Source organism: Chelmon rostratus, chromosome 6 (assembly GCF_017976325.1).
Source record: "Chelmon rostratus isolate fCheRos1 chromosome 6, fCheRos1.pri, whole genome shotgun sequence".
In the NCBI taxonomy this organism is placed as follows: domain Eukaryota; kingdom Metazoa; phylum Chordata; class Actinopteri; order Chaetodontiformes; family Chaetodontidae; genus Chelmon; species Chelmon rostratus.
Window position 1 is genome coordinate 27042725 of NC_055663.1, and position 27610 is coordinate 27070334.

General features: G+C 44.4%; 2 protein-coding genes across 2 annotated transcripts in view; one reads left to right on the forward strand and one right to left on the reverse strand.

The window, feature by feature from the left end:
* slc6a15 (solute carrier family 6 member 15) lies at window positions 1-19995 on the forward strand. Its single transcript, XM_041938984.1, has 12 exons — window positions 1-121; window positions 1735-2255; window positions 8032-8189; window positions 8839-8965; window positions 9104-9285; window positions 12891-13001; window positions 14603-14844; window positions 15615-15813; window positions 16299-16491; window positions 17371-17530; window positions 18008-18170; window positions 18660-19995. Exons 2-12 carry the CDS (start codon window positions 1955-1957, stop codon window positions 19038-19040), a joined length of 2217 nt encoding a protein of 738 aa, XP_041794918.1. The 5' UTR covers window positions 1-121; window positions 1735-1954; the 3' UTR covers window positions 19041-19995.
* Window positions 19996-20160: 165 nt separating this feature from the next.
* The window catches only part of lrrk2 (leucine-rich repeat kinase 2), a 35614-nt gene continuing 28164 nt past the window's right edge, over window positions 20161-27610 (reverse strand). The window contains exons 39-52 of the mRNA XM_041938983.1: window positions 27348-27460; window positions 27057-27247; window positions 26746-26906; window positions 26489-26659; window positions 25764-25864; window positions 25409-25621; window positions 24739-24932; window positions 24368-24440; window positions 24085-24275; window positions 23634-23786; window positions 22696-22922; window positions 21953-22021; window positions 21720-21856; window positions 20161-20757 (exon numbers count right to left, since the gene is read on the reverse strand). Of these exons, the coding sequence (XP_041794917.1) occupies window positions 21732-21856; window positions 21953-22021; window positions 22696-22922; window positions 23634-23786; window positions 24085-24275; window positions 24368-24440; window positions 24739-24932; window positions 25409-25621; window positions 25764-25864; window positions 26489-26659; window positions 26746-26906; window positions 27057-27247; window positions 27348-27460 (1982 nt within the window). The 3' untranslated portion in view covers window positions 20161-20757; window positions 21720-21731. The remainder of the gene's footprint in view (window positions 20758-21719; window positions 21857-21952; window positions 22022-22695; window positions 22923-23633; window positions 23787-24084; window positions 24276-24367; window positions 24441-24738; window positions 24933-25408; window positions 25622-25763; window positions 25865-26488; window positions 26660-26745; window positions 26907-27056; window positions 27248-27347; window positions 27461-27610) is intronic.

Sequence of the window (27610 nt, forward strand, 5' to 3'; positions counted from 1 at the left end):
CACACCGGCCGGACTGGTTTACAAAGAAGCAAGTGATAATGTCTGCCCCGTGCATGTGCTCTCACAATTTCATTCCTTGAGACGCATCATTTCAGGAAAGGACCGCTGTTATTCCACGCCGGTGAGTACCCTCCGCAGCATCCTCACTGGGGTTATGAGGCTAATTATAAAGGCATGGCGTGGTGTGTGTGTGTGTGTGAGAGAGAGGCGGACTGAGGTACCAGTGCGCATGATGTGGCTGGCCAGTGAATGATGAAACACTTCACATGGATGACATGAAGGCCGGGCGGGAGAGCGCACATTCATTTATACGCATTCCTCAGGGAACAGATTGTACCCGAGCTGAACCACGAGCCACATGGCACCGGCGGGGTTATTTATTTTTTTTAATTTCATTTTCATCTCTTGCTCAATCCGCGTTGTTCTCATTGTAAACGATCGACCCTTTTTGACTCATCACTCCTGAGTCATGTGCAGACAGGAAAAAAAAGCCTTTTTGTCTTTGTGCGCTCAGTCATCCTCAGCCTCGTTTTCTTACAATTACCGCGATGCCATTTCCCATCACAGCCTCCATAATAGCTGCAGTGAAGGTTACTCAGCATCCGCGGTCCTTTTGGCTGCTGTGTTGCGTTCGCTGGATTATGAAACGACGGCCTTTGCCTCGCACAAACCAGGCTAATCTGGGAGCGGTAAAGGAAATCTATTAATCGCTTAATCCTGTGGTTGGTGAAAGAGGCATGTCGTATTTCCGCAGCGTGGTCGCGTAGAAACATTTTGCGGGATGTTTTTGCGCGCGTGATGCGCTATTTCTGAAAATATTTAAGGTTAAAAACGCGTGAAATGCAAAACCGAGACACCCCAGGATGCTGAAATGTAAAAGACAGGCATGTTGCGCACGTTTACGCGCCTCTGGGCGGACGGTGTCCACACCCTTGAATCTTTCCCATCCTAATTATAGTAAACTCATGGCATAAATGTGATTGAATGATGATTGCGTCTTTTACGCACAGTAAGAGACACATAGGGGAGTTGAACCTATTCGGAGCATTATTTTGGAAGTTGATGTCCTTTCATACGTGAGGGCTTTCCCCATCCGAGAGCAGGGCAGAATAGGAATGTTTGGGTTCGTATGCAAATGGTCTCCTCCTTTCAATTATTCAGAGGGTTGGAAACATGATCGTCTCCATACCTGGACCTGTCACTGTCCCAGTCACAACCAGGCTCATGTCCCAGGGTCTTTGTTAGAACAGTGACTCCCAGCAAGATGATCCTCATTCATAGGTCCTGCTGCCCCTGTCAGCCATGTGATCTCCATGTGAGAAATCCTCTGGATAAAGCAATAATTCTCTGTATGGACTTATTCACGGTCAGATAAGATGGTGTGATAAGTCGGGGTGTAAAGTTGGGAATTATTTTCTGTGAGTGAGTGTGTGATGTGTGTGGCTGAAATCACGCTGCAACACTTTGCTGTCCTGGTTGTTCAGTTACTGTTTAATTTCTTCATGACACTTTACTTGCTTTGTGTGAATAATTCACTTCCCTGTAAAAAGCCTGTCCTCACCTTCATCTGTTAGCAGGTTTTGGTTAAACAAAGTTCATTCAGGGTAAATCCACACTCACATTGACACTGATGACTAGACTCTTAGCAGCAGCTCATCGGTGACAAATGAGGACACAGCCTCTCGCTTTTATTGGCTGTTTACTCACTGCAATCTTTCCTCTTCTTTCCCACAGACATTCGGTGATAATGAAGAAATAAATCACCTTATTATCACTCAATCCTCCACAAACTGTTTCAGACCCAACGGGCCCTTGAACCCCCCAAAAAACCCTTCCAGCTCGCAGCTTTGCACAGTCAAAGTTCAAACAGTGACTTTTCACAGACGCCGGCTTCGCCCTTCCAGCCCGCCAACCAAAAAGACGTTCCACCCCTCGCCCTTGTTTGCTTTATCAAATGCCCAAAAACAGCAAGGCCGTCAAGAGAGAGCTTGACGACGATGTCACAGAGTCTGTCAAAGACCTGCTTTCCAACGAGGACGCCTGTGACGATTCCTTCAAGAAGAGCTCGCTGATCGTCAACAACCATGAAGGGGACGGGAAAGAGTGCGATGTGGAGGAAGGGGGCTCGGACGGCGAGGAGGAGGAACGCCCGGCCTGGAACAGCAAGCTCCAGTACATCCTGGCCCAGGTTGGCTTCTCTGTAGGCCTGGGCAATGTCTGGAGATTCCCCTACCTGTGTCAGAAGAACGGAGGGGGTGAGTTACCGTCAGCAGTCCTCGCTGTTCCTCTGTGGGCAACCACATGCACAGTAGGAGTGGACAATATGGAAAAGCATTACCATGGTGATAGTCAAAAGAAATAATCTCAATATTGAGGGTTAACAGTACTTACTACTACTACTATGGGTGTTATTTTCACAGTTCTGGCTCGAAGTATGTACAAGTTTGGGTAACATTTTACTAATTGCTGCTATCTGGAACTGCACCAGCTCCAGCAGGGCAACAAACACAAGCATTAAGAACAAAACCAAAATGTGGGCGCACCCAAAATGGGGGTAATAATGGTAACTACAACTACAGCAAGAAGAGCAGATCAAAATTGCACCAGGAAGTTTGTAAACTGACACTTAGCATGAACGTTTTTTTCTCCCAAATAAGTCTGGCTAATGTGGAGATTTGTGAAAACTTGTTTGGGCGTCTTTTTTTTAGCAATGTTGCAACATTTTCAGATCTCAGCATTTAACTTGGTAAGTACAATGTAATCACCAATAGAATTTTTGACCATTGAGTCAGAAAAAAAGGACCAAATGAACATTAGAATATGCTTGCAAATGCTACAAGCATTTCACATTTAATAAACTGTTAATAAACTGAGCACAAAATGTTAGAACATGACATTAAAAAATCAGGATCTCGCGGGAAACACTGAAAAAAGTGCAAAATAATGTGACTATGTTTCTAGTATTTCTAGTTGGGCACATCTCTGTTAGAAATGTTATTACAGATCACAAACAAGCATAAAAAAATGATTGGTGTGATTCACTCCTATCCCTGTGTTGTGGTGCATTACTGTTTTTTTTAACTTTATTAACTGCACAGAAACATGTGCAATTGGATTTCCATCATCTCAGATACCAGACGTTTTGTTGTAGAGTCTTCCTCTTTTCACTTCTTGCTGTTCTGAAAACAGCTCGCATGCAGGTCACAAGATGACCGTGGAGCTTTTCTTATGATGCTGCATTCACAGTGCAAGTGCACGGTGAATGTGTACGTCTGGAAGCGCTGTGTTAAAAAAGAGAGATCAACCGAACCGAAAATACAGCATCAGGTCACAACATTAAAAAGACTCATCATGATTCGACATGAGATGCAGATCTCGGATCAGGTATTTTCTGCGCCATGCGTTTGTACTCGTCTGTGAACACCTGACCTTCAGGATGGACACGAGAGTCATGTGTCTGCAACATTTCAAGGAACAAACAACATCCAAAGCAAATACATCACCTCATAACGCTGCTGTCGGCGTGCAGCATGATGTGCTACAATCAAAACCACATTTTCCACATTTCCTTGAAATGAGCGGATGTGCAGCTTGTCCCCAAAGCGTTATGGTGAGGCCTCGCTGCAGGGGTTGTACTCTAATGTGTGTGTGTGTGTGTGTGTGTGTGTGTGTCCAGGGAAGGTGACAAGGTGTTGCACTTCCCACCTGGAGATTATGTGCAGCCATTGACTGAAGAAAGCTGATTAAATGAAACCGTCTGAGACAGGTTGTCAGACGGGATAGAAACTCTTAATCCAAGTCATGTTTACTTGAATAGCCTTTGAGTCACTGTGCCTGTGGGCAGGGCTGAATCGGTTGGCCGATATGCACCCGTCCAAATTCTCACTGTTCAGACAATCGCTGGTGTAACTTTCATAAAGAAAAAAGCATTTCTTAATCCACTGGATTAAGACACAGTCACACTCACTAACTGGAGCAGCTCAATTGTTGATAGGCTATTACTCGTGACGTGTAACCAATCAGACAGTGCTGTGGGCGGGACATTGAGCGACACTACAGAGTGGTGGCTACGGGCAGACAGAGGCAGGTGCATCACCGCCACAGTAGAGCTTTTTTTAATGAATTTATCAGCAGTCCTGCGATAACATGCACACTTTTTCCTCTAATTGACCAAACTAATGGTTGAAGAGATGGTAGAATTTCGGTACACCAAGATTTTCTTTGGTTGTCTCGAGCCCTGCCTGTGGCTTCACTGAACCACAACAGCAATGGTTCCTGTTACAGTCGAACTCTCTAAAAAGACAAGGAAAGGTCCGCAAAATACCCGTCACATGTAAGGAAAACAAAGGAAGCTCAGTTAAGAAAATGTAAGAGGGAGTCCCGAGTCTTTCAGCGGCCGTATGTGGAAGAGGTTCTTTTTTTTTTTTTTTTAAATATTTTATTTATACGTTTTCAGTTTCATAAACACACAAGAATGCAACCCAGCAACAAGGGAACCTTTCCGCTCTCCCAAAGGGAGGCAGACGAAGAGGTTCTTTGAACGCAGTATTTATGATCTGCCACCTCTTGACTTCTCCTTCTTGCTAAAAATATTATCGTAGTATAACTGCAAGTTTAGGAACATATGTGGTATTCAGTAGAGTTGGACTTTCAGTGGTATCGTGATAATATGATTAATAATAACATTAATTGTAATGAACTATCAGTAGGGTTATTATGTAAGTGAATTGGCATGGATTGACCATCATGTGATATCCATATACATACTGTATATATACTTATAATATTGTGAAATATTATCTTTGCAATACATATTTTCAACCATGTGGACCTGTGCAGCAATGGTTTTTGAATGTGAACATGAAGCTTGCTTTGTTTGCACATTATTGTGTGATCGGCCATTTCAGTGGTGTGACACACACCATCATATTTTTTCTTGAGAAAATTGTGAATGACCAAAATGGATTTAGAAAGTGTATGAAATCAGTCCACTGAAGGGAAAGTTCAATATAAGGTCTTCACATCATATCCAGTTAAATATGGTGAGGTGGTGATGAGTGTGTGTGTGTGTGTGTGTGTGTACACCCATACATGTTCTTACAAGTGAGTTCTTGTACAGAATTTGCATAAGAGCCATCTGTTAGTATCTCTCTCTCTCTCTCTCTCTCTCTCTCTCTCTCTGTGTGTGTGTGTGTGTGTGTGTGTAGGGGGGGCGGGGGTTTCAGCTCAAATCACGACCTCTCTGTGGACCGTGTCATGTTTTCAGGTCTGTTTTAAACAGGTCTGGTCACCCTGCTGTGCTCAAATAATTAGATTAAAATGTGGCCGGTCTGTGTGTGTGTGTGTGTGTGTGTGTGTGTGTGTGTGTGTGTGTGTGTGTGTGTGTGCGCGTTTGTGTACTTTATCTGCATCTTTCATCCACCCACACCAGGAACCTATACGTGTATCACGTGCCGTGTTCGTACACGAGTACGCACAGCATTGCCTTTCATCTACTTACATAAATTTCCTTTTAAGGCTGTGTGGAGTACAGGGGGGGCCTTTTGTTCTCTGAGTGCTGCAGTGGTTCCAATGATTGTTTTCACTGTCGATTAATGTGTCGATCACTTTCTCCATTAATCACTCTGTCTGTAAACGATCAGAAAGTCACAAAAAAATGCCAATTTAAATCCCCCAAAACCTTAAAGTTATTCAAACTGATGTTTTTTCTGATCCACATGGCAGGAAAAACATCAAATCTTCACATTTCAGAACCACAACTGAACAGCAACGAAATCAGTCGGTCGTAAACGTAGATGCTGGTTCATTTTCTGCTGGTCAGATAATGATCAGTAAACTAACTGGTTATGGATTTTGGCTCTGATTTGAAGCTGTTGCACCAATTATCAAAACTTATCAAATACTGCAAGATTGAATCATTTAACAGGGTTTATGGCTGTCACTAGCGCCATCATCAGGTCAAAGCTTTAATTTTTTGATAAATGAAAAACTGGTGATATACTCCCATCATCCTCAGATGTACTTGGGGTTTAGTGCAAGTTACCAAATATTAGCAAGCTGCTCTTAAAGTGTAAAAACATGTTAGCATTAGCATTTAGCTTAAAGCACCATGCAGCCTGCTAGCGCTGCCGTAGACGCTCCTTTAATTTTGTATCGTCACCTCTAATAACCCGAGCGCCATTTTGCTCCGGTGTTACATTAGGACAGAAATAACACCTGCAGTCACAAGCTGAAGAGGTGTGCCTCTGTCAGCCCGGCCCTTTACAGAGGTTGTTCCAACTATTGGCAGTGTGTGCATTATCATTTTTCATGTGTTGACTGTCAGTGCCCGAGCTTGCATCTGGGAATCGATCCAGAAAGTCAAATATTTCAGAAACACGGATGCTCAGCGTAGCTCGGTAACGGAAACCTCCGGGCGTCCTCCTGTGGTTTGTTTCTCAGTTCATTTCTCCTCCATCCCACAATAAATCCACTCACACATAGCGTTAAAGGTTGCGTTGATATGTTGACTCATTACGTGGATTCAATCTATCCACGCCCTGAATGCTGTGCATGTGGCGCCGCAAAAAAAGAAACCGAACAAACGCGGAAATGCGACTCATGTGAACGATGCCTAGACTGGATAAACCAGCTGTTTCACCTTTATTTAACACAAGTGAGGAAAACTGTGAAAGTATTTTAAGAAAAGATGAAATGCACTCTTATCACGCTGTTTGCTTTCTCAACAAAGTGCCATCAAAGTGTCCCAGAGCGACTGTCGAGGGTTTTAAAAGACAATGGAAGCCAGAGGGCTTTTTGAAGCTGGCTGATGTCAAAGCCTCCTCCCAGAACGAGCTGTGTACTCTGTGGACCAGAATTAGATGTTTTAATATTAGAAACCAGCTAGTATACTGTACATACACAAACACACACGCTTAAAACAACAGATACACACACACACACACATTTACTTCCCGTCCGTGACCACTCCCTTCCAAGTCAAACCTGGGAGGGACAGCAGGACTCAGGAAAGGATGTGAACGAACGTCCTGCCACGTGAAACAATAAACTCTGTTGAAGCAGGGATGAATCTGATCCTAAAAACAATACACCCAATGGCGGAAGTTTTGACGCTGCCTTTAATGACTCATTTGCACTGTGGTTTAGCCTGCGAGAGGAAGAAAACGTTGTCACAAAGGGGGATTTTCAGACCTTCACGTCGAGCATCGCTGGCATTGGGCCACAAGTGTAACTTCAAAAAGTGCGTCTTCGAGAAAAGGTCGGCCGGTTTTTCCGTCAGCGCTCGTGCAGTTCTGAAATTACCTAACTGTGAGAGAAGTTTGAGCTCACGCAGGTGCTTTCATCTCACGTGAGGAAAGGAAAATAAAAGGCACATTATTCAAAAATCTGTGCCCATGAACACATCTCACCAGCAGCCATTTCAAGGCATCATGTGCCTCCTGCTCCTGCTCACGAGCACCGTCACAAGAGACGTGCCCCCCTGCGTTCCACTGCACCGCAGCCTGTTTTAATGTTAGTCATTCACCCCGAATCCTTAATTCTAGAGAAGAATGCCGTCTTTCAGCGGGCCTCGAGGTAATCCCACTGTAATTTAGGTAATTGTAGACTTCACTGTCTTCCCTGGTTTCCAGAATTATTTGATTGCGCCACACACCATGGGGGACGTATTAGGTGGAGACACACAGATGCAGCTCAGCAGATGTGTGTGTAGTAATTTGCGCGTGTGCGTTCGGGAGATAATGAGACAGATAGAGGCTGCTGTGTGTATTTATGTGCTTTCAGGCGAATGTGTCACCATCGGGGGGACATTAGGTAGAGGTATAGTTAAAGTTTAGGCAGCTGCTGTGTTTGCAGGTGGAAACCATGTGGCAGAAAACAAGCCGGGGTGTGTGTGTGTGTGTGTGTGTGTGTGTGTGTGTGGTGCCATGTGCTCTCAGGAACTGAAACGGTGTCACCTCACAGTTATCTGATGCCACAGTTTCCCTTCCTTGCGTTCATTTAACTTGCTGCCTGCACTTTTTTGACTGACAGGAGCGTACCTGGTGCCCTATCTCATCCTGCTGATACTGATTGGCATCCCGCTGTTCTTCCTGGAGCTCGCCGTGGGACAGCGGATCCGCAGGGGCAGCATCGGGGTGTGGAACTACATCAGCCCTCGACTGGGGGGCATCGGCTTCGCCAGCTGTGTGGTGAGTCTGACACGGAGGCCCACATCAACACTTTTATGACGTACACTAAAGTGAAAGTGTAGCCGAAGTATAAAGATTTGTTAGATAAGATAAAATAAGATAAGATATAAATTTTTATTGACGGGGAAATTACGATGTTACAGACAGCAATAATAGCACTTTGCTTGTTAACAGCATCACTGAATGATTGAAATATAAGTAAAATTTTTAAATTAGACAACATATCTATCATGAAAACATTAAAGACTAGAAATAAATCATGCATTATTAAAAAATAAGTAGAAAGAATTTTGACTTTAAGTACTTTTGAGTCAAAGACAGTTTGATACTTCACTTTAAAATAAAGCATTTTTTTTGTAACATATAATGTTTATTTAAAATAATACAACCTATTTGCAACCTGAAACCACTGTATAGCAATTTCTGGGATACAGGAAGTGATGTCGTTTATGTTTCCAGCTGCAGCAGCACCGCCTGTTTGCACATTGGTCACTCATGGATGCTTGAATAAAGCGGTTGTTGTCGGAGAAAAATCAGCTGAATGCATGCACACCAGTGCCGTGTTTGGCATGATTTATACGTCTTGAGAGCTGATTTAGAATAAGCTGGCTTTGTGTGTCTGACCTGACCTCGCCTCTCCCGCCCGTAGGTGTGCTTCTTCGTGGCTCTCTACTACAATGTCATCATCAGCTGGAGCCTCTTCTATTTCTCCCAGTCCTTCCAGCAGCCTCTGCCATGGCATGAGTGTCCCCTCGTCAAGAACAAGACCAGTACATGTAAGACACAGTCAGACACGTGAAGACTGGGATCGTGACCCAGTCTGACTTTTAACCCCCTTTAGAAGGCTTGAATGCTTTCATAGCGCGAGTTCTAATAAAGCGGTTGGGCTGTAACGCCTATCATTCTGTCCACAGATGTGGTGCCGGAGTGTGAGAAGAGCTCGGCCACCACCTACTACTGGTACCGCGAGGCCCTCAACATCTCCGACAGCATCTCTGAGGGTGGAGGACTCAACTGGAAGATGACCGTGTGCCTGCTGGCGGCCTGGTCTATAGTTTGCCTCGCCATGATCAAGGGCATCCAGTCCTCTGGGAAGGTGAGAAGGATTTGGTTCTCTGTTAGCTCTTTTTGTTTTCTCTGTAGCTTCTGCAGCCCTTGTTCTCTTCCGTCTTCGGGTTCACACCCTTCCTTTTGGAAGGAAGAGAGGATGAGAACAGAGGAAATGTCTCAGTGCAGCTGCTCTGCAATCCTAGCAGCTTGGCCTATATAACTACTCAAATATAACATTTATATGCTGGAAACTGGGGAATAGTGACAGAAACAAAAGGCCACTTCTTGCCAAGTGTTTTGGAAAATCCTCTCACACATACTTAGCTCACTTTAAGGCAGAGGCTTGGAGAGTGCAAACTGTATCGATGCCAGGTCTAACGGCACCGCTAAGTGACTGCTGTAATGTGACTTGACGAATTTTTTTAATGATTCAGTGTCAGATATGACCCCGCGAGCTCATGTGATCTTGCGTGGGATTTCTGGATAAGCTTATTTTATCTTAGCGTAGCAAAGCCGACAGCAGCGTGACTTGCTTCCGGAAGGATTAGCCCACTGGCTAAAGGTTGCCGTTTGCTTGCAAACTCACCCCCGCTCCTCTCTTTTTTACTCTTTTTACAGGTGATCTTTATCATGCCACACTTTCTCACATCATGTGACAAGCATTAGCCGGTGTACTTCCAAGGTCACAGGCAAGCTGGCGCTAATTGAAAAAATGCTCACACGTTTTAATCTTCCCAGAGTAAGCTTTGATGGGGAAGTCATTTGATTCTGGTATTATCCTTGCTTCTTACGCCCGGCCTGGGCTGGGTTAAAACAAAGCCTGGGGTCACAGTGCATACAGTATATCTCAACGGTCACATTTTCTGTCCACAATACAGGAAGGTCTTACAGAATTTGGATGAACTTAACTCAGTGGAATGAGAAATAGCATCCAGCTCTGCAGCGCTGTTGTGCATTTTAGCCTCTTTTAGCACATTAGTTAATGTTTGCAGTACATTTACTGTATGGTTCCCTCTCAGCTGCAATCATTAACTGCAGCTGCTGAAAAGCTCAGACAAACCGAAAGAAAGTGGAACTTCTAGTGGCTAAAGGCCCACATATTTATCCCAGGAGTCGGTGGAGACCAAACCAGAGTTGAAAGGAAGTGTATTTATCAGGTATCAAAAAATATGACTCCAACGGGATGCTCATTTTGCTCTGTGTAAATTCAGCAGTCGCTTGCTAACCTAACATTAGCTATAACAGTTCTTGCTTTAGTGCCGTTGTGCCCCAAATTGGCTAAAAATTATGTAGCTTTGAAGATGTCAAACATCACTGTAGGTGACAAGTAGAAAGTGACTGCTAAATTCACGTTGCATCCAGTGAAATTTCAGGTTAAGATTGGTTGCAAAGATTAGTCCGGCACCAGCTAAATGGCTTTCCCCGCCTTGGATGCAGGCATTGTCCTGAGCTCAAGTCTTATCCCGACAGGTGTCTGCTGCGTGCTTGGCTGCACCGAGCGCTCGTATTCTGCGCTGCGTTCGCCACAACAGCCGCAGACAAAACAAGATGGATGCTACAATGGTTTTGCAGCACTAGACAGTCTCATTTCCCCCCCGTCTGCCACATGCTGCTGCTGTCTGGCAAGAAACATCGCTGATAACCACAATCATTGTCACAATCACTGCTGTTCTGGGGGTTAGCACAAAGGATGTTCAAGTCCATCCACTGAGTCCCTAAAATAAAGATGTAGATATTAGGTTGCTGTGAAAAAGAAATAACCCTGCAGTTTTTTTTTTATGTGAACAGCCAAGCTACTGGTTAATTGTACAGTTTGAGCCAGATGGTCTTCCACCAGCTACCCGTTGTGTCTGGACAGCGTTTTGAGTTGGTCAGAGTAGAAATGGGCATGAACTCTCCCTCGAAGGGGCCAGTTTGAAGTGTCTTTGAAGTTTAATCAGCGCTGTGTGATACAAAAGAATATTAATGCCCTCTCCACCCATGTTCACAAAAGCCTTTTCCAAGGAATATCCCTACAGCGATCTGCATTTCCCTGTGTGTGTGTGTATGGGTGTGTGGGTGGGCGTGAAAGGGATCAGACCGCTTTGGTTACCATGGTTATACGCGCTCTTTTGGCTTGGCTTGATTGTCAAGAGTGTGGCCAAAAAGAGGGGCGGGAGAGGAGGAGAGGTGGCTTGTCGTGGATTTGGTAAAATCAAGCTGAAGTTCGCTTAAAGTATTTGAGTTAAATCATGCTAAGTAGCCAATTATACGCAAAATAATGAATTATGGAATATTTTTGTACTGTGATACATGTGTATGAAGAATCTAAAGAATCTGTCCGTCATCGTGGAAAAGCCAGTTTACGGAGATAACAGTGCAGTTCTGAGAACATGACCTTTGCAAGAAGCACATGCTATCTGGCATGACACATAATCTTCAACAGTGAAAGTCCCTTTTCGATTGGACGTAAGACTGAGGTTACAAAGGAGCAGATATCTGCTTATCGCACGAAATAGCAGCCTGTTTGGCTTTGTGCTGACCAAGGCCACGACTGTGTTCCAAAACAAGAGCCAAACGCTGAGAGGTTTAATCAGAAAGGGGACAGCAAGAGCTGCCGCTGAGGAAAGTAGAAAACTGAGCACAGAAATGCATGACAATTCTAACATTTCTCTTTATATTCAGGGGAATGTGTTGGTTTGAAGTTGTATACAGTGTTTACTTCGTAGGAAAAGATGTATTTCCACGCTGTGATGTACCACTGTGAATTTGTGCTTATCATCTAGAAACCGAGCTTTAAAAGTGTCAACTTCGTGATCACTGCACAACAGGAAAATCCCAAGTATAATTTCCTGGAGGTAGAACATGTTTAGGTTTTAGAATGAGCTGAGGAGAAAAGGCGGAGGACAAACTTTCCCCCTCAAACCAGACTTTACACTATCCTCCTCAGAGCAACATATGGACCACCATGTAGGAGACGCAGTGTCTCTGAGTCACTGACTTAGCTCATGACTCAACCCCAAACCATCTCCCAGTGCCTGCACCCACAGCCCACGGGCCGTCCTGTAAGCCGACGTGTCACAGTGCAGCGTCTGAGTCAGGCCTCTCAGTCTTTGAGTATCACCTCGTCTGCACAGAGGAGGAGAAAAAAAGACCAGAGGCCCACTGTCTAATTAGCACGATGATTGGACAAAGGGAGTTGCACAGGCTCAGCAGCTACCCGTTCTGGCCTGGACCCCTGCTGGTACTGGCTACACAGCTTTCATGGTACATTAAGTCATCGTCTTTGTCAAAGACGCACAAAAAAGACTAGTTTAAAATGTGTGATGAGATGTGACATCATGATGAGCACTGCATACAGATAGACAGGCAGTGAGATCACATCACATTTTTAGTTTTCTGAAGACAGACAGGAAATGCTTCTCAGTAATCTAGAAACCCATCAGAAGTCTGTACTACACTGGGTAAAAGACAATGTGATTGTTATAAACACATTTTGTCCGCGTTGCTTGAAGTTTTGCATCTAATTAATGCTCCACCCATGCATCCCGAAAGCTTCATGTCTTCCAAGACGCAGTGTTTGGCACTCAGAGGGGGGATAAGACGTGATGAAATATGCTGAGTGACTGGTAAGTGTTTGCTGGTTCATCAGGGTGTTTTCTTTGCCTGCAGGTGATGTACTTCAGCTCCCTGTTTCCCTACGTTGTGTTGATTTGCTTCCTGGTGCGAGCTCTGCTCCTTAAGGGCTCCGTGGACGGAATTCGACACATGTTCACGCCCAAGGTAATGTATGTTTTCAGCCATAGTTTCTCTGAACTGAAGTACAAATACAGAGCAAGGATGAAGAAAAGTTTTTGCGAGGTATTAGGAGGGATATCTTGATTGCGTGTTACTCTTTTTTTCCATTGATCAAGGTGACATCTTTTTTAATAGGTTTACTATCACACTTGACAAAGAAGAACATCAAATCCTCCCATTTCAAAAGCTGCAATCAGTTTGTTTGTTTGAGAAATGGGTGAACTGGTGGTTTAATTTCCTGTGGTTCGGAGTGCACATCAAAGCTTCCTGTTTTATCAAGCAGCCACTATTAAATTGAATCTGCTCACTGTTTAAAAAAAAAAAAAAAAAGGTGTCTGAACTCAAAAAATTACATCTGCGCTGTAATAGGCCAGCTCCTCGGCAGCAACAGGCCAATGGCACCTCGGGCTGTGGAATCATGTCACCATGGAAACAGGAGTTACCGAGGCTTTATGTAACCAGCAGCTCGCGGAGACTCGTTCACAGCAGAGTCTGTCTCGTGTGTCTGCTCAGTCTCGTCTGCTGACATCTTTCCACTTCAAACGAGACGTTCTGCCACCATCTTCTGTGTACCTGCAGACATCAAAGCGCACCTCTGTGTGTGTGTGTGTGTGTGTGTGTGTGTGTGTGTGTGTGTGTGTGTGTGTGTGTGTGTGTTCTGCTCAGAACAGTTTGAAATGGCAAACTATCACGTGGAAACTGTCAAGATGCCAACTGTCCTTTGGCAAGATGGCACACTGACGGTCTGCAAAATACAAATACAGAACTAATTATTAAAAAATACTGCTACTAATTTATAATAATCGCCAGGAGATAATGGATGAATATGCATCTTTAAATCAACTTAGCAGACATACACTCACACAGAAAATGTCAGCTTTAACTTTTACTGTCCCTGAGCAAATGTTTCTTGCAGCCAGGTGAAGCACAGAACACACAGATACTTGCACCATAATGAATTATAATAAAACACATGCCAAAATTATGTAAAACATATCCCAACTAGCTCAAATAAAACATCATTGACAGCATAACATCAGGCCATCGCGCCATTCAAATTTGCTGCCCAGCAACCTGCCATGGTTTATTGACTATATTATTGACTATATTTACAACTGTAAATTTGTGCATAGGGCTGCAAATATGTTGCTGACTTAAATCATCCCTTTTTAAAATTAAAAAATAGAAGCAAATAGCATCACAAAACGAACTTTACAAGTACAGTTTATTACATAACCTCTGCTTTCTGCTACCTCAGCTATTATATTATATAGACACAAGCCCCCAAAGTCCTGAGACGTTTTTTAGTTTTATGTCTGTAAATATTTTCTGCATACAAGATAATGATCAAAAAAAAAAAGATCATCCTTTGTAACTTCAGGGGCTTCATATTTGGTCATGCAGTGTAGTGTTTACAGTATTTAGATAGCATGATAATTTTCTTACTTTCACTTATTTGTAGGTTCCTGTTCATGTTTTCACCCTTGAAACATACACCTATACAAAAAACAAATCTAATCCTTCAGCGACGATAACCCTTAATGTAGAGTGTTACCAGACTAATCCGCCTGTGTTGTTGTTTTCAGTTGGAGATCATGTTGGAGGCCAAGGTGTGGCGAGAGGCGGCCACACAGGTCTTCTTCGCCCTGGGCCTCGGCTTTGGCGGAGTCATCGCCTTCTCCAGCTACAACAAGCGGGACAACAACTGCCACTTCGATGCCGTCTTGGTGTCTTTCATCAACTTCTTCACCTCAGTGCTGGCCACCCTGGTGGTGTTTGCAGTGCTGGGCTTCAAAGCCAACATAATGAACGGCAAATGTGTCACACAGTGAGTATACAAGCTTCCGCTCACATTTAGATATTTATAGGCTGCAACTGTATTTCCTGTATACCATCAAAGATCTGTTCTAGAAGTTCAAGTGTGAATGTAACTCACTGTCAAATGGTAATTGTAGCTCTGTAGTTTGTCTGGGGTTGTATTTTCAGCAGCATAGACATATATAGAGAGAAATATTATAAGAATACTACAGGCAGCAGTGTGTCTCTATGATCCTTGCTCTTCCAGGACTACATGTTGCTACTTTGTTCATGAAGGAGACACTACTCTATAGATTGTATAGGCTACAACACAGTGTAGAACTGATGCATTCTGGTCATTTTGCTAACAAGGGGGATGGCATCACCCATCATCCCTGTCTACAGTAGTAAGGCCAAGGAACACATCTTAAATTAACATGGCTACATGTACTGTAGTAAGGTTACAGGTTGCATAAAATAAAACACTTCATGAAGCTAATGTTAGCCGATTTGGCTAGCTAGCAACAGTTGTCAGTTCAGAGTTCAGGCAGTAAAATTGATGGTTGTTGGCTTGAAATGAGGAGCCTCTGGCTGAAATCAAAGACCCATTGTTTAAAAAATTACTGAAAATTTCATGTGGTAAATCCACCACCGTCCATATGCACTGCGCTACATCGGAAAGGTTGACATGCATAGCAACAGTGACTAAGAGGGGTGGGGCTTAGCAAACAGTGAATTTCTTGACCAACAATCTGAATTTCTGATGTTTAACTATAAATAACTTCTTCCTGCTTTTTTTAGGAACGTCAACAAGATTGTGGCTTTGCTGGGGAATGGCATTGAAGAAAGCCTGATCCCCCACCACATTAACCTCACTCAGGTTAGTCAGGTCAGTGCTGAGGACTACCATCAGATGATAGACATCATCAAAGGGGTGAAGGAGGACAAGTACGAGAAACTGGGACTGGAATCTTGCAGCATTGAGGACGAGCTCAACAAGGTACATGCAGAAACTAAAAACGTTGGCTGAGGGTTAAATGAGAGGCCACCGCTAGCAGCTGGTTAGCTTAGCTGACTTTTAGCACAAAGACTGGAAACTGAGGGAAACTGCTAACCAATTTCTGCCCAAAGGTAACAAAGTGCTAACTACAGAGCACATTTTATCTCAACTGCTAATTCTGTAAAAAAATAAAAATGTTAAAAAAAAACACATTATGGTTGTGCAGGGGGTTTTGAGGTTTTGGGGTTTCTTGGTCGGGTGCAGTGACTGCCTGGAGTTACAGTAAGCTAAGCTAACCAGCTAACCTTGTGGTAGCTTCATTCATTTACTGTAAAGGCATTCAAGTGGTATCAAGCTTCTCAGCTAACTCTCAGAAAAAAACAAGTTAATAATTTTTTCCAAAATGTTGAATCAGTCATGCCATACTCTGCTTTGTAAAAAAGCTTCCTAAAATAAAGGCTCATCTTCTTCTCTCCTCCTAACAGGCAGTCCAAGGCACAGGCTTGGCCTTCATTGCCTTCACAGAGGCCATGACCCACTTCCCAGCCTCGCCCTTCTGGTCCGTCATGTTCTTTCTCATGCTGGTTAACCTCGGCCTGGGCAGCATGTTCGGCACCATCGAGGGCATCCTCACTCCGCTGATAGACACTTTCAAAGTCCGCAAGGAGTTTCTTACAGGTTAGAGAGAGACCTTTCTTTTAACTCATGCAAGGATCAGATGAATAATTAAATGTCCACATTCTTTCTAAAATGGTGCCTGAAGGTATTTTGTAGTGTTCTGCAAAGGGATTGTGATCCTATGGATTTATGGAGGCGGTAATGTAGGAAATCTTGCAAAATCTTGCAGATGCAGGATTGCAAAAAGGCTCGTGCAAGCTTCTTGTATGTTGAATGTTGAGGTTTGCTTAGTGTAGCTTAATACCTGGATGTCTTTGAAGTAACTCCAACAGGAAATAGACTCTTCTACGTCTTCAAAGATGGATGGGTTATCTGATAATATTTCACATATTATTAATTAAACTCTAAGTATAATTTTGGATTTTTTAAAAGAAAAATGTCTATATTATAATGTTCTTCTATTTTATGCAGGGCAGCTGCTACTTGATTCCATAGTCATCTATGAACTAAAGCTTAGACACTCTAACCTGCCATACAGCACGCCTTTAAACTGCACTAAGAGACAAAGAAGAAGAATAAAAGTCCCCACAATTGAGCTATTCCCACATGGAGAGGAGTAGAAGTAAAGAAATTAGCAACAACAAAACAGGTTTGATTAATGATAGTCATGACTCAGTGGCTGCTGCACACCACGGTGAACAGATGTGGGCCATCCCGCTGGTAGTTTGACTCCAGCAGCTTTAAATGGGTCCCGCTCTACTTAAACACCCTCCATTTTAGCTCAGTTTATCTCCACTCCTCTAGTTTTAACTTGGGTGTTAGTGGGGATGTAATGACAATAAGTCAGGGGACAGTACAGCTACAGTATTTACTAGACATAAAGATGTACAGTAATTCCGTTATAAAACTTCTATGGATGAATGTGCTCCTCTCCTGCAGTGGGATGCTGTGTGTTGGCCTTCTCCATTGGCCTCCTGTTTGTTCAACGCTCAGGGAACTACTTTGTGGCCATGTTCGACGATTACTCGGCTACTTTGCCTCTTCTCATAGTGGTCGTACTGGAGAACGTGGCAATTGCTTGGTTCTACGGGATTGATAAGTAAGTACACAACATCATCATCTGCATATTGTTGGAACTTTGTAGGAATTGCACATCACATATGTAAAAATGAGCAGGTTGTATATATTTTCATTATTGGGAAAAGGAAAAAAACTGTTGCGACAACAGTTGCATTCTGCATTTCTGGAAGTTTTGTTTCAACTATTATTTCTAACAATAATTAAAAACAAGAAATTATCTATACTTATCTGTGGATATTTTATAAGAAGTACACAAATGCTTTGTCTGCCAAATACCACCATTTCAAAAGGCTGTTATTTTTTAACCTCAGAACGGGTACATTGTTTGAATGAAATGATTTAAAAGGAGCCATGAAAGCAGCACATATAAGCAGAACATAAAGGCCATCAGGTTTATAAAGCATGAATATGAAGCTATTGTGAATTCTTTACCACAAACATCTGATCTCACCTCCTGCTGCGTTTTCGCCCCCCCGCCTTGCCGCCACTCTCTCAGATTCTTTGAAGACCTGAAGGACATGCTGGGCTTTACGCCGTACCGTTTCTACTACTACATGTGGAAGTACATCACGCCCATCCTGCTGCTGGTCCTCCTATGCAGCAGCTTAATCCAGCTGACCATGACGCCGCCCAGCTACAGTGCCTGGATACAGGAAGAGGTGAGTAAATGTCTCCGGCTTGTGTCTACTGGGACCGGGGATCAATGGGGGTGGGGGGGGGGGTTCTCGCACTAAACCTGGAACAAGTTAAAAGCAAATTAAAGGGTTCAAAGTAAATGAGGCAGTAGCTAAGAACAGGGGGAAAAGGCTAAGTTTTCACTGATAAACACATGTTCAGGCGTCTTTTAACCCTCAGACAATAAACAGGATGTGCAGTCTGCCACAGAGACATTCAAGCACCTGTTTGATCACGTCAAGAGAAAACCAGTCATTTTAAACACTTCAGTAAGTGGACCAAAGGCCAAATGGGACACAGAGTGCTCTTTAATTTGTCCAGTGAGATTTAGCTCACCACAACAGCTCATAAGTGTCACCTGTAGCCAGGTTTTACCTTACCCGAGTATACAGAATGACATTCTTCTTGAAGTGCATTCAAGACTAGAAAACAAAGAAGTAACACTTGCCGTTTTTCTCCCGTCTGTCTTCCAGGCCAAAGAGCAGACCCTGCGCTTCCCTACATGGGGTATCATAGTCTGCATCTCCCTGGTGGTGATGGCCATCATGCCGGTGCCCGTGGTCTTTGGCCTGCGCTACTTCAACATCATCGACGAGAACACCAGCGGCCTTTCCACCGTCTCCTACAAGAAGGGCCGCATCATCAAGGAGAACGCCCGGCCGGGGGAGGATGATGACACCAGCCTGATCCAAGGCAAGTCGCCCAGCGAGGCGCCCTCGCCGATGCCCGGCAACAGCATCTACCGCAAGCAGAGCGGCAGCGGAGGCCCTGATGCGGACACCGCACCCAACGGCCGTTACGGTATTGGCTACTTGATGGCCGACATGCCGGACATGCCCGAGTCGGACTTATAGACTGACTGTATAGCAAGCCCCACCCGGCCATACCGGCTGGCCGCTCCTCCCCTCCACCCCTCTGCGTGCGTTTAGTTGGCTGTATCATTCATGTATATTTCACTTGTTCTGTATATTCTTTGTAGATATGGTAGCTGCTCTCTTATTTGTCGTCTCTGAACCTTATATGACTGTTTACCTTAAAAAAAAAGGTGTGGGAACATACGTCATCCTTGTCAACACGTTCGCTGCATCCCCAGCTCATCTCTAGCTCCAGCTCGCTCCGCCCTTCGCTTCCTCCTCCTTGCAGATGCCACAGGAGAGAAGAGGTGTAAGCAATAAGGTGGACGCTCCACCAGGCCTACGAACAGGAATCTGCAAAGAGGAGTCTGTGAAGGAGCGGGTTACGGGGTCAAGAGGTCATGTTGGGACTGCACCTGTGTCTGTGGGCAGTGTAAATCAATCCAGCTTCGAGTCCTGCTGAAAACAGTGTTTCCATTACGACCCCTAACCGCTGGCCAACAAGTACTGAGGTTAGTAGCAGTGGAGCCGCTCTGGATGGAGTAATGATGTGAGAATAAACAGATTCTTCTTGGTCAAAGTTCAGGTCAACCTAGTTCAAACAGCGAGAGGATGGCCTTCGAAAACCACTCCCATGATTGTTTGAGACAGTGTGCCTAAGTAATTTATATTTGTTTATAGAATACATGGACGTTGTATATTTAAGGTATTCTGTAAATATAATATAAATATTATAAATATATTTATCTTGATAGTTTGGATATCAGAACACCATGTTTTTAAGGTTCAGAATTACTTCAAATCCTTAACTCTTGTGTCTTTGTTTTTTTACTAATGTGCTCTCTATGTTTGTGAGGACTGAGTCCTCCTTGTAAATAACTTTTCCATGAAATGGCTTCAAATGCGATGTCTTTTTTCCCCTCGTCAAGATTAAAGATCAAATATGGTCCATACCGTGAAACTCGTGTCTGTGATTTGTTTCTCGCAGTTTTTCAGGTTCATGTTCAACATGTCAGAAGATCTTAATGGAAGTAAAAAATCAAATGCACCAACATCAAAACCATAAATACAAAGTATTCTTTTGTGAATAATATTCTGACCACAATGTAAACAAAGAGCCTTCACAGTACATAAAAATCGTATTTACTCACTTGTTCTGTTTGACACCATCACACACAGTGACTTCAGGTAACGACGCACAAAAACGGTGCATTGAGAGGTCCCGTGCTCTGATCACTGATGTAGTGACTGAGCTCACAGGTAAACACACAGACGTGAGAATAAATAATCAAATATACACTTTTAGAGGCTTTTTTTTCCTTTGGCTTTCTTTCCAGTTTTTTTTTAAAATCATACTTCAGGTGAACAAACATCTCTGTACGAGGAGCAGGAGGTCTTCCTGAACACCTGCACTGCTCTCACACCTGATAACAACACAAGTTAGACCATCCCTTTTAGCAAAATGTTTCTCTTCCCAAAATACGTAGATTGTCTTATCGGGTAAAACATGAGCATCATCACGACAGACGCTTCTTGAATCAAGTTCTTTTGACTGATGCACTGCAGTGTGCTTCCCCTCTTTCGTTCTTGGTCTTCCTGGAGGTCGGTGCGCTGGAAAGCATGTATGGCTGTCAGAAAATGAGGTAAAACATCCACTTCAATGTGTCCTGCTGACACACGGAGCCACTGGAGTGTTGATCCCTTTTCAACGAACATTCTGCAAAAAAGAATTAAAACAAATGGCACTTATTACTTCCACCTCCATCACTGCTAATGACTCCTGCTGCCGCTGGGCGGGCTGGGCTATCATGGTAATATTACGGATATTTCTGGATACTGATATGTACAATGTGGGAAAACGTGCAACATCACACAGCATTGCACTTTTTTTGCATTACAAAAGCACAAACTTCTTCTATAAAACAATTTTAAATAACTGTATTTGTCAGCTTTTATGTATAGCGTCCTTAAAAACCTTAATTTGGACAATAGAAACTTGTAGAACATTGACATGGTAAGTTCTTATCATAGAGACAATGCTGCCCCAAGTAATCCTATAAGATTCCTACAGTGGCGTCTTTGCTGCTGAAGCTACACCTGCAGGCCGAGCCTGGGAGGTGCACCTGGATGCGTGTGATGGTTGGTGGAGTGGAGGCTTGCGGTGTGTGCTTCTACTTCTACGCCTACATCTGCCTTCATTTCTGGTTATACAACTGCTACTACTGCTTCGTCTTACCCCTGAAACTGGATATTGTTCTTCAGCAATTAACAAGCAAGCAAAAAACCAACTTAAAGTTACAAAAAACATCTTTATGTGTTATCTATTTACAGTTTAACACTCAAAACCCGCTACATCAGGTCTGTGTGGGTCATCACATCATATCTTTCCATCAGCTTCACTGAGGAAGCTGCACAGGGAAACAGGATGTTGGGAAATCCGAACCAAAACTGTGGAGGTGAAGCAACCAGAGCTGTTCTAACTTTGGCGGATAATCGTGAAATTCAGTTTTGGGCTTTTCAACATTGCAAATCTCACTATAACACCATCAAAACTGCTACTTTTAACACTGAGTCTGCATTTGTGCAGTTTTGTTTAATAAAGAATAAAATAAATGGCATAAACGTGAAATTAAAATGAATAAAAAAGCAGGCTGTAAAGGGAATAAAATGCATACATACAGGCGTGTGGGCTCAGTTGTGATGGAGCTGCTCTCTCATCTTGGCCGCGATCTGCTCCCTCTTCTCGCAGTGTCGCTTCAGGTCTTTGACCTCCATCGTCAGCGTGCTGTTCCACACCATCAGCACCGACTCCTCGCCTGAGAGCGGCGACAAACTCACACTTCAGCGAAACTCGCGTGGCGAGACAACTGTTTCCATAAAGCGTGGGACAAACAATGAACCGCCACACTCACCAAACTCATTCTTGTCTTGTGGGAATCTTCTGCCCAAAACCAGCACCACATTCTTCCAGTTCAGCGTCTCTGTTGGTGGAAAAAACAGATCTGTAATCACGCGACAGAACGGCTTGTTCAGCTGCAGCATCCAAAGGTGAGAATAACGCAGACGAAGAACGCAATGATGTAGGAAGAGAGTCTGAGTGATTCAATATGGTGGCAGACTGTGAGTCAGAATAGGACATGATGGGTATTTTTGCAGATTATTTGGCCCAAATGTTCACCTCAAAGCTGTGCAAGAAACCTCTTTTCATCAAGAAGCACCTGAGCTGTAATTATCACCATCTCTGATAAAACATGAACACTTACACTAATGAGGTCAATCATATGGGTAAAGACTTAGTTAGGAAAATTCCTCTATATTAATTTGTATTATATAATTGGTGTCAGTATGGATTTTTAACCCAAAGAGGGAGCTGTTATACAATCTTTTCCCTCATTAATATGCAAATGTATGCAACGTGGTGCTCCAAAATCACACAGTCTGGGGTGCCTGTGGTGGACTGGAAGAATGAGGTTTGTAGCACAATAAATGCATGCATTGGTTTGTGTTGTCATGATGAGAACAGACACACACACACACACACACACACACACACACACACACACACACACACACACACACAGACAACATATCACATGTGGCACTGCGCCGGCGTGACATAAAAACACGACTAAATGAATCAAAGTTGAGCGCCCACCTATGAGCGCGGAGGCGATGCAGCGGATGGAGTCGCAGCGGGGGCCGATGACCTGCAGCGTCTGGTGTTTGGAGAGCTCCACCAGCAGCAGGTAGCCCCCTCTGGTGCCGATCCAGAGAGTTGCAGCGCTCTGCACCAGCAGGGCCTTCACTCTGGCCCAGGAGGGAGCCGCCTCGGTGGGCAGCGCCCCCCCGCCGCCCTGCCTGCCTCTGCAGCCGGAGTCATGTCTGCAGGGAGAGGAGTTGTCAATGTACAGCTGCAGCCGTACAAATCTCCAATAGCGTCGGATTCTGGAAGGCTGTTCAGACTGACAGCAAACACTGGACTGAATTTAAGATGCTGTTTGATTCTGGAGGCATTTTCCTTGTTAAATGCCTGACGTGTTGTTTCTGCACCATACAAACATCACTTAAGTTTCACCTTTGATTTTCTGTTGATGACATTCACATTTCTATGTATGGTGCTCATTCTCTTTTGTTCTCTATTCAGCCATTTGTTATGTTAACAACTTGAATCTTTTGTTTATTTGAAAGGGAAGAAACGACTGTTTATGATGGCGAAAACACAAACACTTCAAGTCTTGCATTCAAAATCTTACTTAAGAAGAAGTACGGCACAATGTATTTTACAAAAGTAAAAGTACTCATCAGGCAGCAGAATGGCCCATTGTCAGTGTGACACTATAAGACTGGATTATCATTGTGTGTTTTACTGTGTGAGCAGCATTTTATGTTGGAGCTGATCCAAATGACACTAATTTTAACTACTTTGTTTTGCAAATAAATCAAATTATACTATAAATACAGTACTTGAGTAAATGTACTTACATGTTACATTCCACCACTGCAGATCAGAGACCTGATAAAAAGTGCAAAACAAATATTTCTGTGTGTGTGTGTATGTGATGTGTGTGTGTGTGTGTGTGTGTGTGTGTGTACCTGATGATCTGAGCACAGTCGATGCAGTCCACCATCCTCTCGCTCCTCTTATCCCAAACCTCGACGGTTGGTGTGCCGGCTTTGCTCAGGTAGACGTATTTATCCACAACCATCCGAGACACACACGCTTCACCACCCAACGGCCGCTGCTGCCTGAGAGGTGCGCGCGCACACACACACACACACACCAAACTGTGCTGTTATACCAATGACAATGACACAATGGCTGATCTTAACTTTAAACTCAGGCTTCACTTTAATCTCATCCTAATTCTTTAAACACTTTTTCTCATTTTGTCAAACATGCAGGAATAATTGTTTGGAAAACTCTTTTTTCACTCCAAAGTAAAAAAGCTCGTCCTTCAGTCACCCTCAGCTCAACACTCATCAACACTTTGAGCCGATTCGAACCGAACGGCTTCTCTCGTTTCCCTCCACGACAGGGACTCACTGGATGATGAGGTTTGGCCTCGTGTCGATGGTCCTGCACACGTCGTAGTCGGCCGTGAAGGAGAGGATCTTGGCCCCGCAGCCGGCCCACACGGACCTGCTGTCCAGCGGATGCGCCGACTGGCCCAGACACATGACAGGCGTGTTGACGTTTCCCACTGTGACGGTTTTAACCGGCTGCCCGTTCTCCTGCTGGGGGGAGGAGAACCAGGAGAAAATGAAGATCCAATCTGGAACTTCACGAGAAAACACGCTGGATATTTAATTTAATATCTAACATTTACCGTCAGCACGGAGTCCTCAAAAACAGTGAGAATCCCATCCGCCGTCCCAACCAGCAAGTAATTCTTTCTTTGGCTGAAGAGAAAAGAAAAGCATCAAAAGTCAGCATTTTAAGGTTTCAGATTCAGCATAATTACCTTGTTTGACATGTGTGCAGCACTGTGATACGTCACGCAGGTCTTGGTTTGGGTGTGTTCATTTGAGCTTTTGAACTTAACTTTTGTTCTTGCTAACAACGCTAAAGAGGGGGAAGTGTGAGGGGACGGTGTGCTTTCAAACAACAAAATCCTGCATCGTCTTTAAGTAATTCCCCCTCGTGTTTGTCCGTATTAAATCCTCCACGAGTGTACCGTCAGTTTTTGGAGAAACTTACGTGCGACGAGGGTATACATGGAAGTACAGCGAGGTGACGGCGTCCGTGACGCTCTGCAGGTGGCGCCAAGTCGACGTGTCCTGAGTGCTGATGACCAATAAGGAGCCAGACTGGGTGCCTGCCACCAGCCAATCACAGGCCTCGTATGGGATTTGGACGGTCACGAGACACAAGACGGGACTGTTGTCAATCTCCTGCAGGAGTGAGAGAGCCGAGCATGAAGCACGAGGTGTGCTTGAGTTGAACAGAACCGGTTGGACTGGAAAAAGCTGAATGTTTGAAAATCTCTGTGCCAGTATCTCTGTGGCAGGTGGCTTCCAACCAACACCAGGACTGCACAAAGCTTCAGCACCGGTGATCCTGCTGACACTCACAGGTGGCACTTTACACCTGGTCTGCTATGCTCACAGAATATATAGTTATTAAGAGACGCACAAAAAATGTGCAACTCGATCCTGACGAGGAATGAGAAGGTCGTTCGAGCACATATAACCTCATACTCAGAGACCAAAACATAACAAAATCAATCTGTAACAAACTGCAGTCTGGACTGATGCTGATGTTATGATTATAACAATGAAGACCAGAGAAGGTGAATGAGAGCATCTGTGCAGCTAATTTAGCTTCTGTTAAAAAGACTCCGTCCTTCGGTTAGCAGCCCTGTTGGTACCTGTGTGGTGACCGTGTTGGTGTCCAGGTCCACGGCTGTGATGGAGCCTAGTCTCTGGGCGCTGCTGCCTCCGCCCATCCAGGCTCTGTGGCCGTCGGAGGGGCCGTCAGCGCTGCCAGAGCTCACTGTGAAGCACTCGGCGTTGAACGCCTGCGGAACCACCAGCTCCCTCATCAGGCACAACATCTCCCCTGAATTCAGCCTCTCAAATACCTGCAGGCGTCACAGGAGACACAAACACTGCGCTGAATGAGCTCTGAAATCATGAAACGCACTCCATGTCCTGCAGTTTTCTCAGTCAAATTTAATGCGGCAGAATCGGCTAAACACATCTGCTCCATCTCGAGGTCCTGACCTGAGCAGAGGTGGGTCGACCCTGAGGGCTTTCCCTCAGACAGTCCTTCATCAGCGCCTGGAAGCCCGGCCAAGGCGAGCAACCGTAGTGTTTTACCGGATCTGCGTGCAGGACAGTGAACATGTCAGTGAAAGTTCTCGGACACTAGGTGCACTTTCAATAGGACCGTTTTTCCTGCTAACGCAGAACTGCAGGGAGAAATTCAATCAAACAAAACCATCAAAGGAAGGAATTTGTGTATTTTGTACTTTATCTAATGAGATTTAAATACTGAGCAAGCTGTTTGACATAAAAATGGTCGTCATGAAATCACTGTTTCAGGCACAATCTGTTCGTCAGGTGTTTTAATAAAGAAAGTCATTGACTTGTAAACACAGACCAACAATTTAAATTAGAATGAGTTCACATTCTAAGAAATTAATTTGGTTTTGTGCTCTTACATTTAGGATTAATCCAGAATTCAGTTTGTTATTTGCTAAATGTGATGATGTATTAAAGTGCATCACATTTGTAGGTCCAGTCTGGAGGAATTAGTGGCATCTAGTGGTGAGGTTTCAGACTGCAGACAGCTGAACAGCCCGGGCTCACCCTCCTCTCCAGACGCTCACTGGAGCCACTGTTTGGTTCATCTATTCTGGGCTTTTGTAGAAATAACATTTGTGTAACAGAGCTGATTTCAGTTTACTTCAACTCGTATTTCTCACACTTTAGGAAAGAATTGTTACCTGGCAGTTTTCCCTGCACCGCAACCTCATCGAACTCACTGGGGAACTTCATGCCGTCAGAGATGCGCTCTCCGCAGGTCAGCAGGTCGTAGAGCAGCAGGCCGAATGAGAACACGTCGGCCTGCTGGTTATAGATCACGTTACCTCGGGCAACCTCCGGTGCTCGGAAACCTGCCGGACAGACAGCGATTAATTTCAAACGCCGTGCACGGCTTTAAAACTGCCGAGCACGTAGGAGGAGTGAGGAGGCGTCTGACCTGGCGTGCCCTCTGAGCTCCTCACTCCCATGCTGCAGCAGTACTGAGCGATGCCGTAGTCGGTAATCTTGGCGATGATCTCAGAGTCGGTCTTCAGGTTGAACAGGAGGACGTTGTGAGGCTTCAGATCCCGATAGATGATCATGGCTGAGTGAAGGTACCTGATCACACAGATGGAGCAGTGATGAAGTGGTGGTTTTGCTGAATCTGATTTTGAACATCTGTTTGGTGTTAAATATGATGACAAAGTTGTAATCCTAATGCTAATTCTGGTTAATGATGCATCAAAATTACACTGTGATGTGATCTACCTGAGCCCGTCGGCCACCTGCAGGGCGATTCTGTGCTGGAGCTTTCGGTTGAGGCTGCCGTTCTCGTGTTCAAACAGCGAGTCCAGTGAGCCCCGCAGAGCCAGCTCCATCACCAGGACCTGAGGAGCTGAGCCGGCCGCCAGGAGACCTACCAGGCTGGGGTGACGGAGGCGACCCAGCACCACCAGCTCCTGGACAGACACAGAAAAGAAGTGGAGTCAAGGTTGGTGTCCGTGTTTCATGACGACATTTCAGTGGCAGCAGGTTGTCAGTGAGTCCGGGACACAGTACCTGTCTGAGCAGTCTGTAGATGTAAAGCTCAGACGCATGCTTGTTGAATATTTTCACGGCTACTTCTTCGTTTTTGTAGACACCTCGATAGACAGTCCCAAAGCCACCGTCCCCTGTACGCACAGCAAACAAGATCATTTCTGTACGGGTTTCATTTAACATGGTTAAGGCACAGATTTTTGCCTACGATATGTAATAACTGAAAGGCAAAAACAGGAAATGTCCTGTGCCTTTTTATCAAAAATCAAAAGGTGTAACATCAC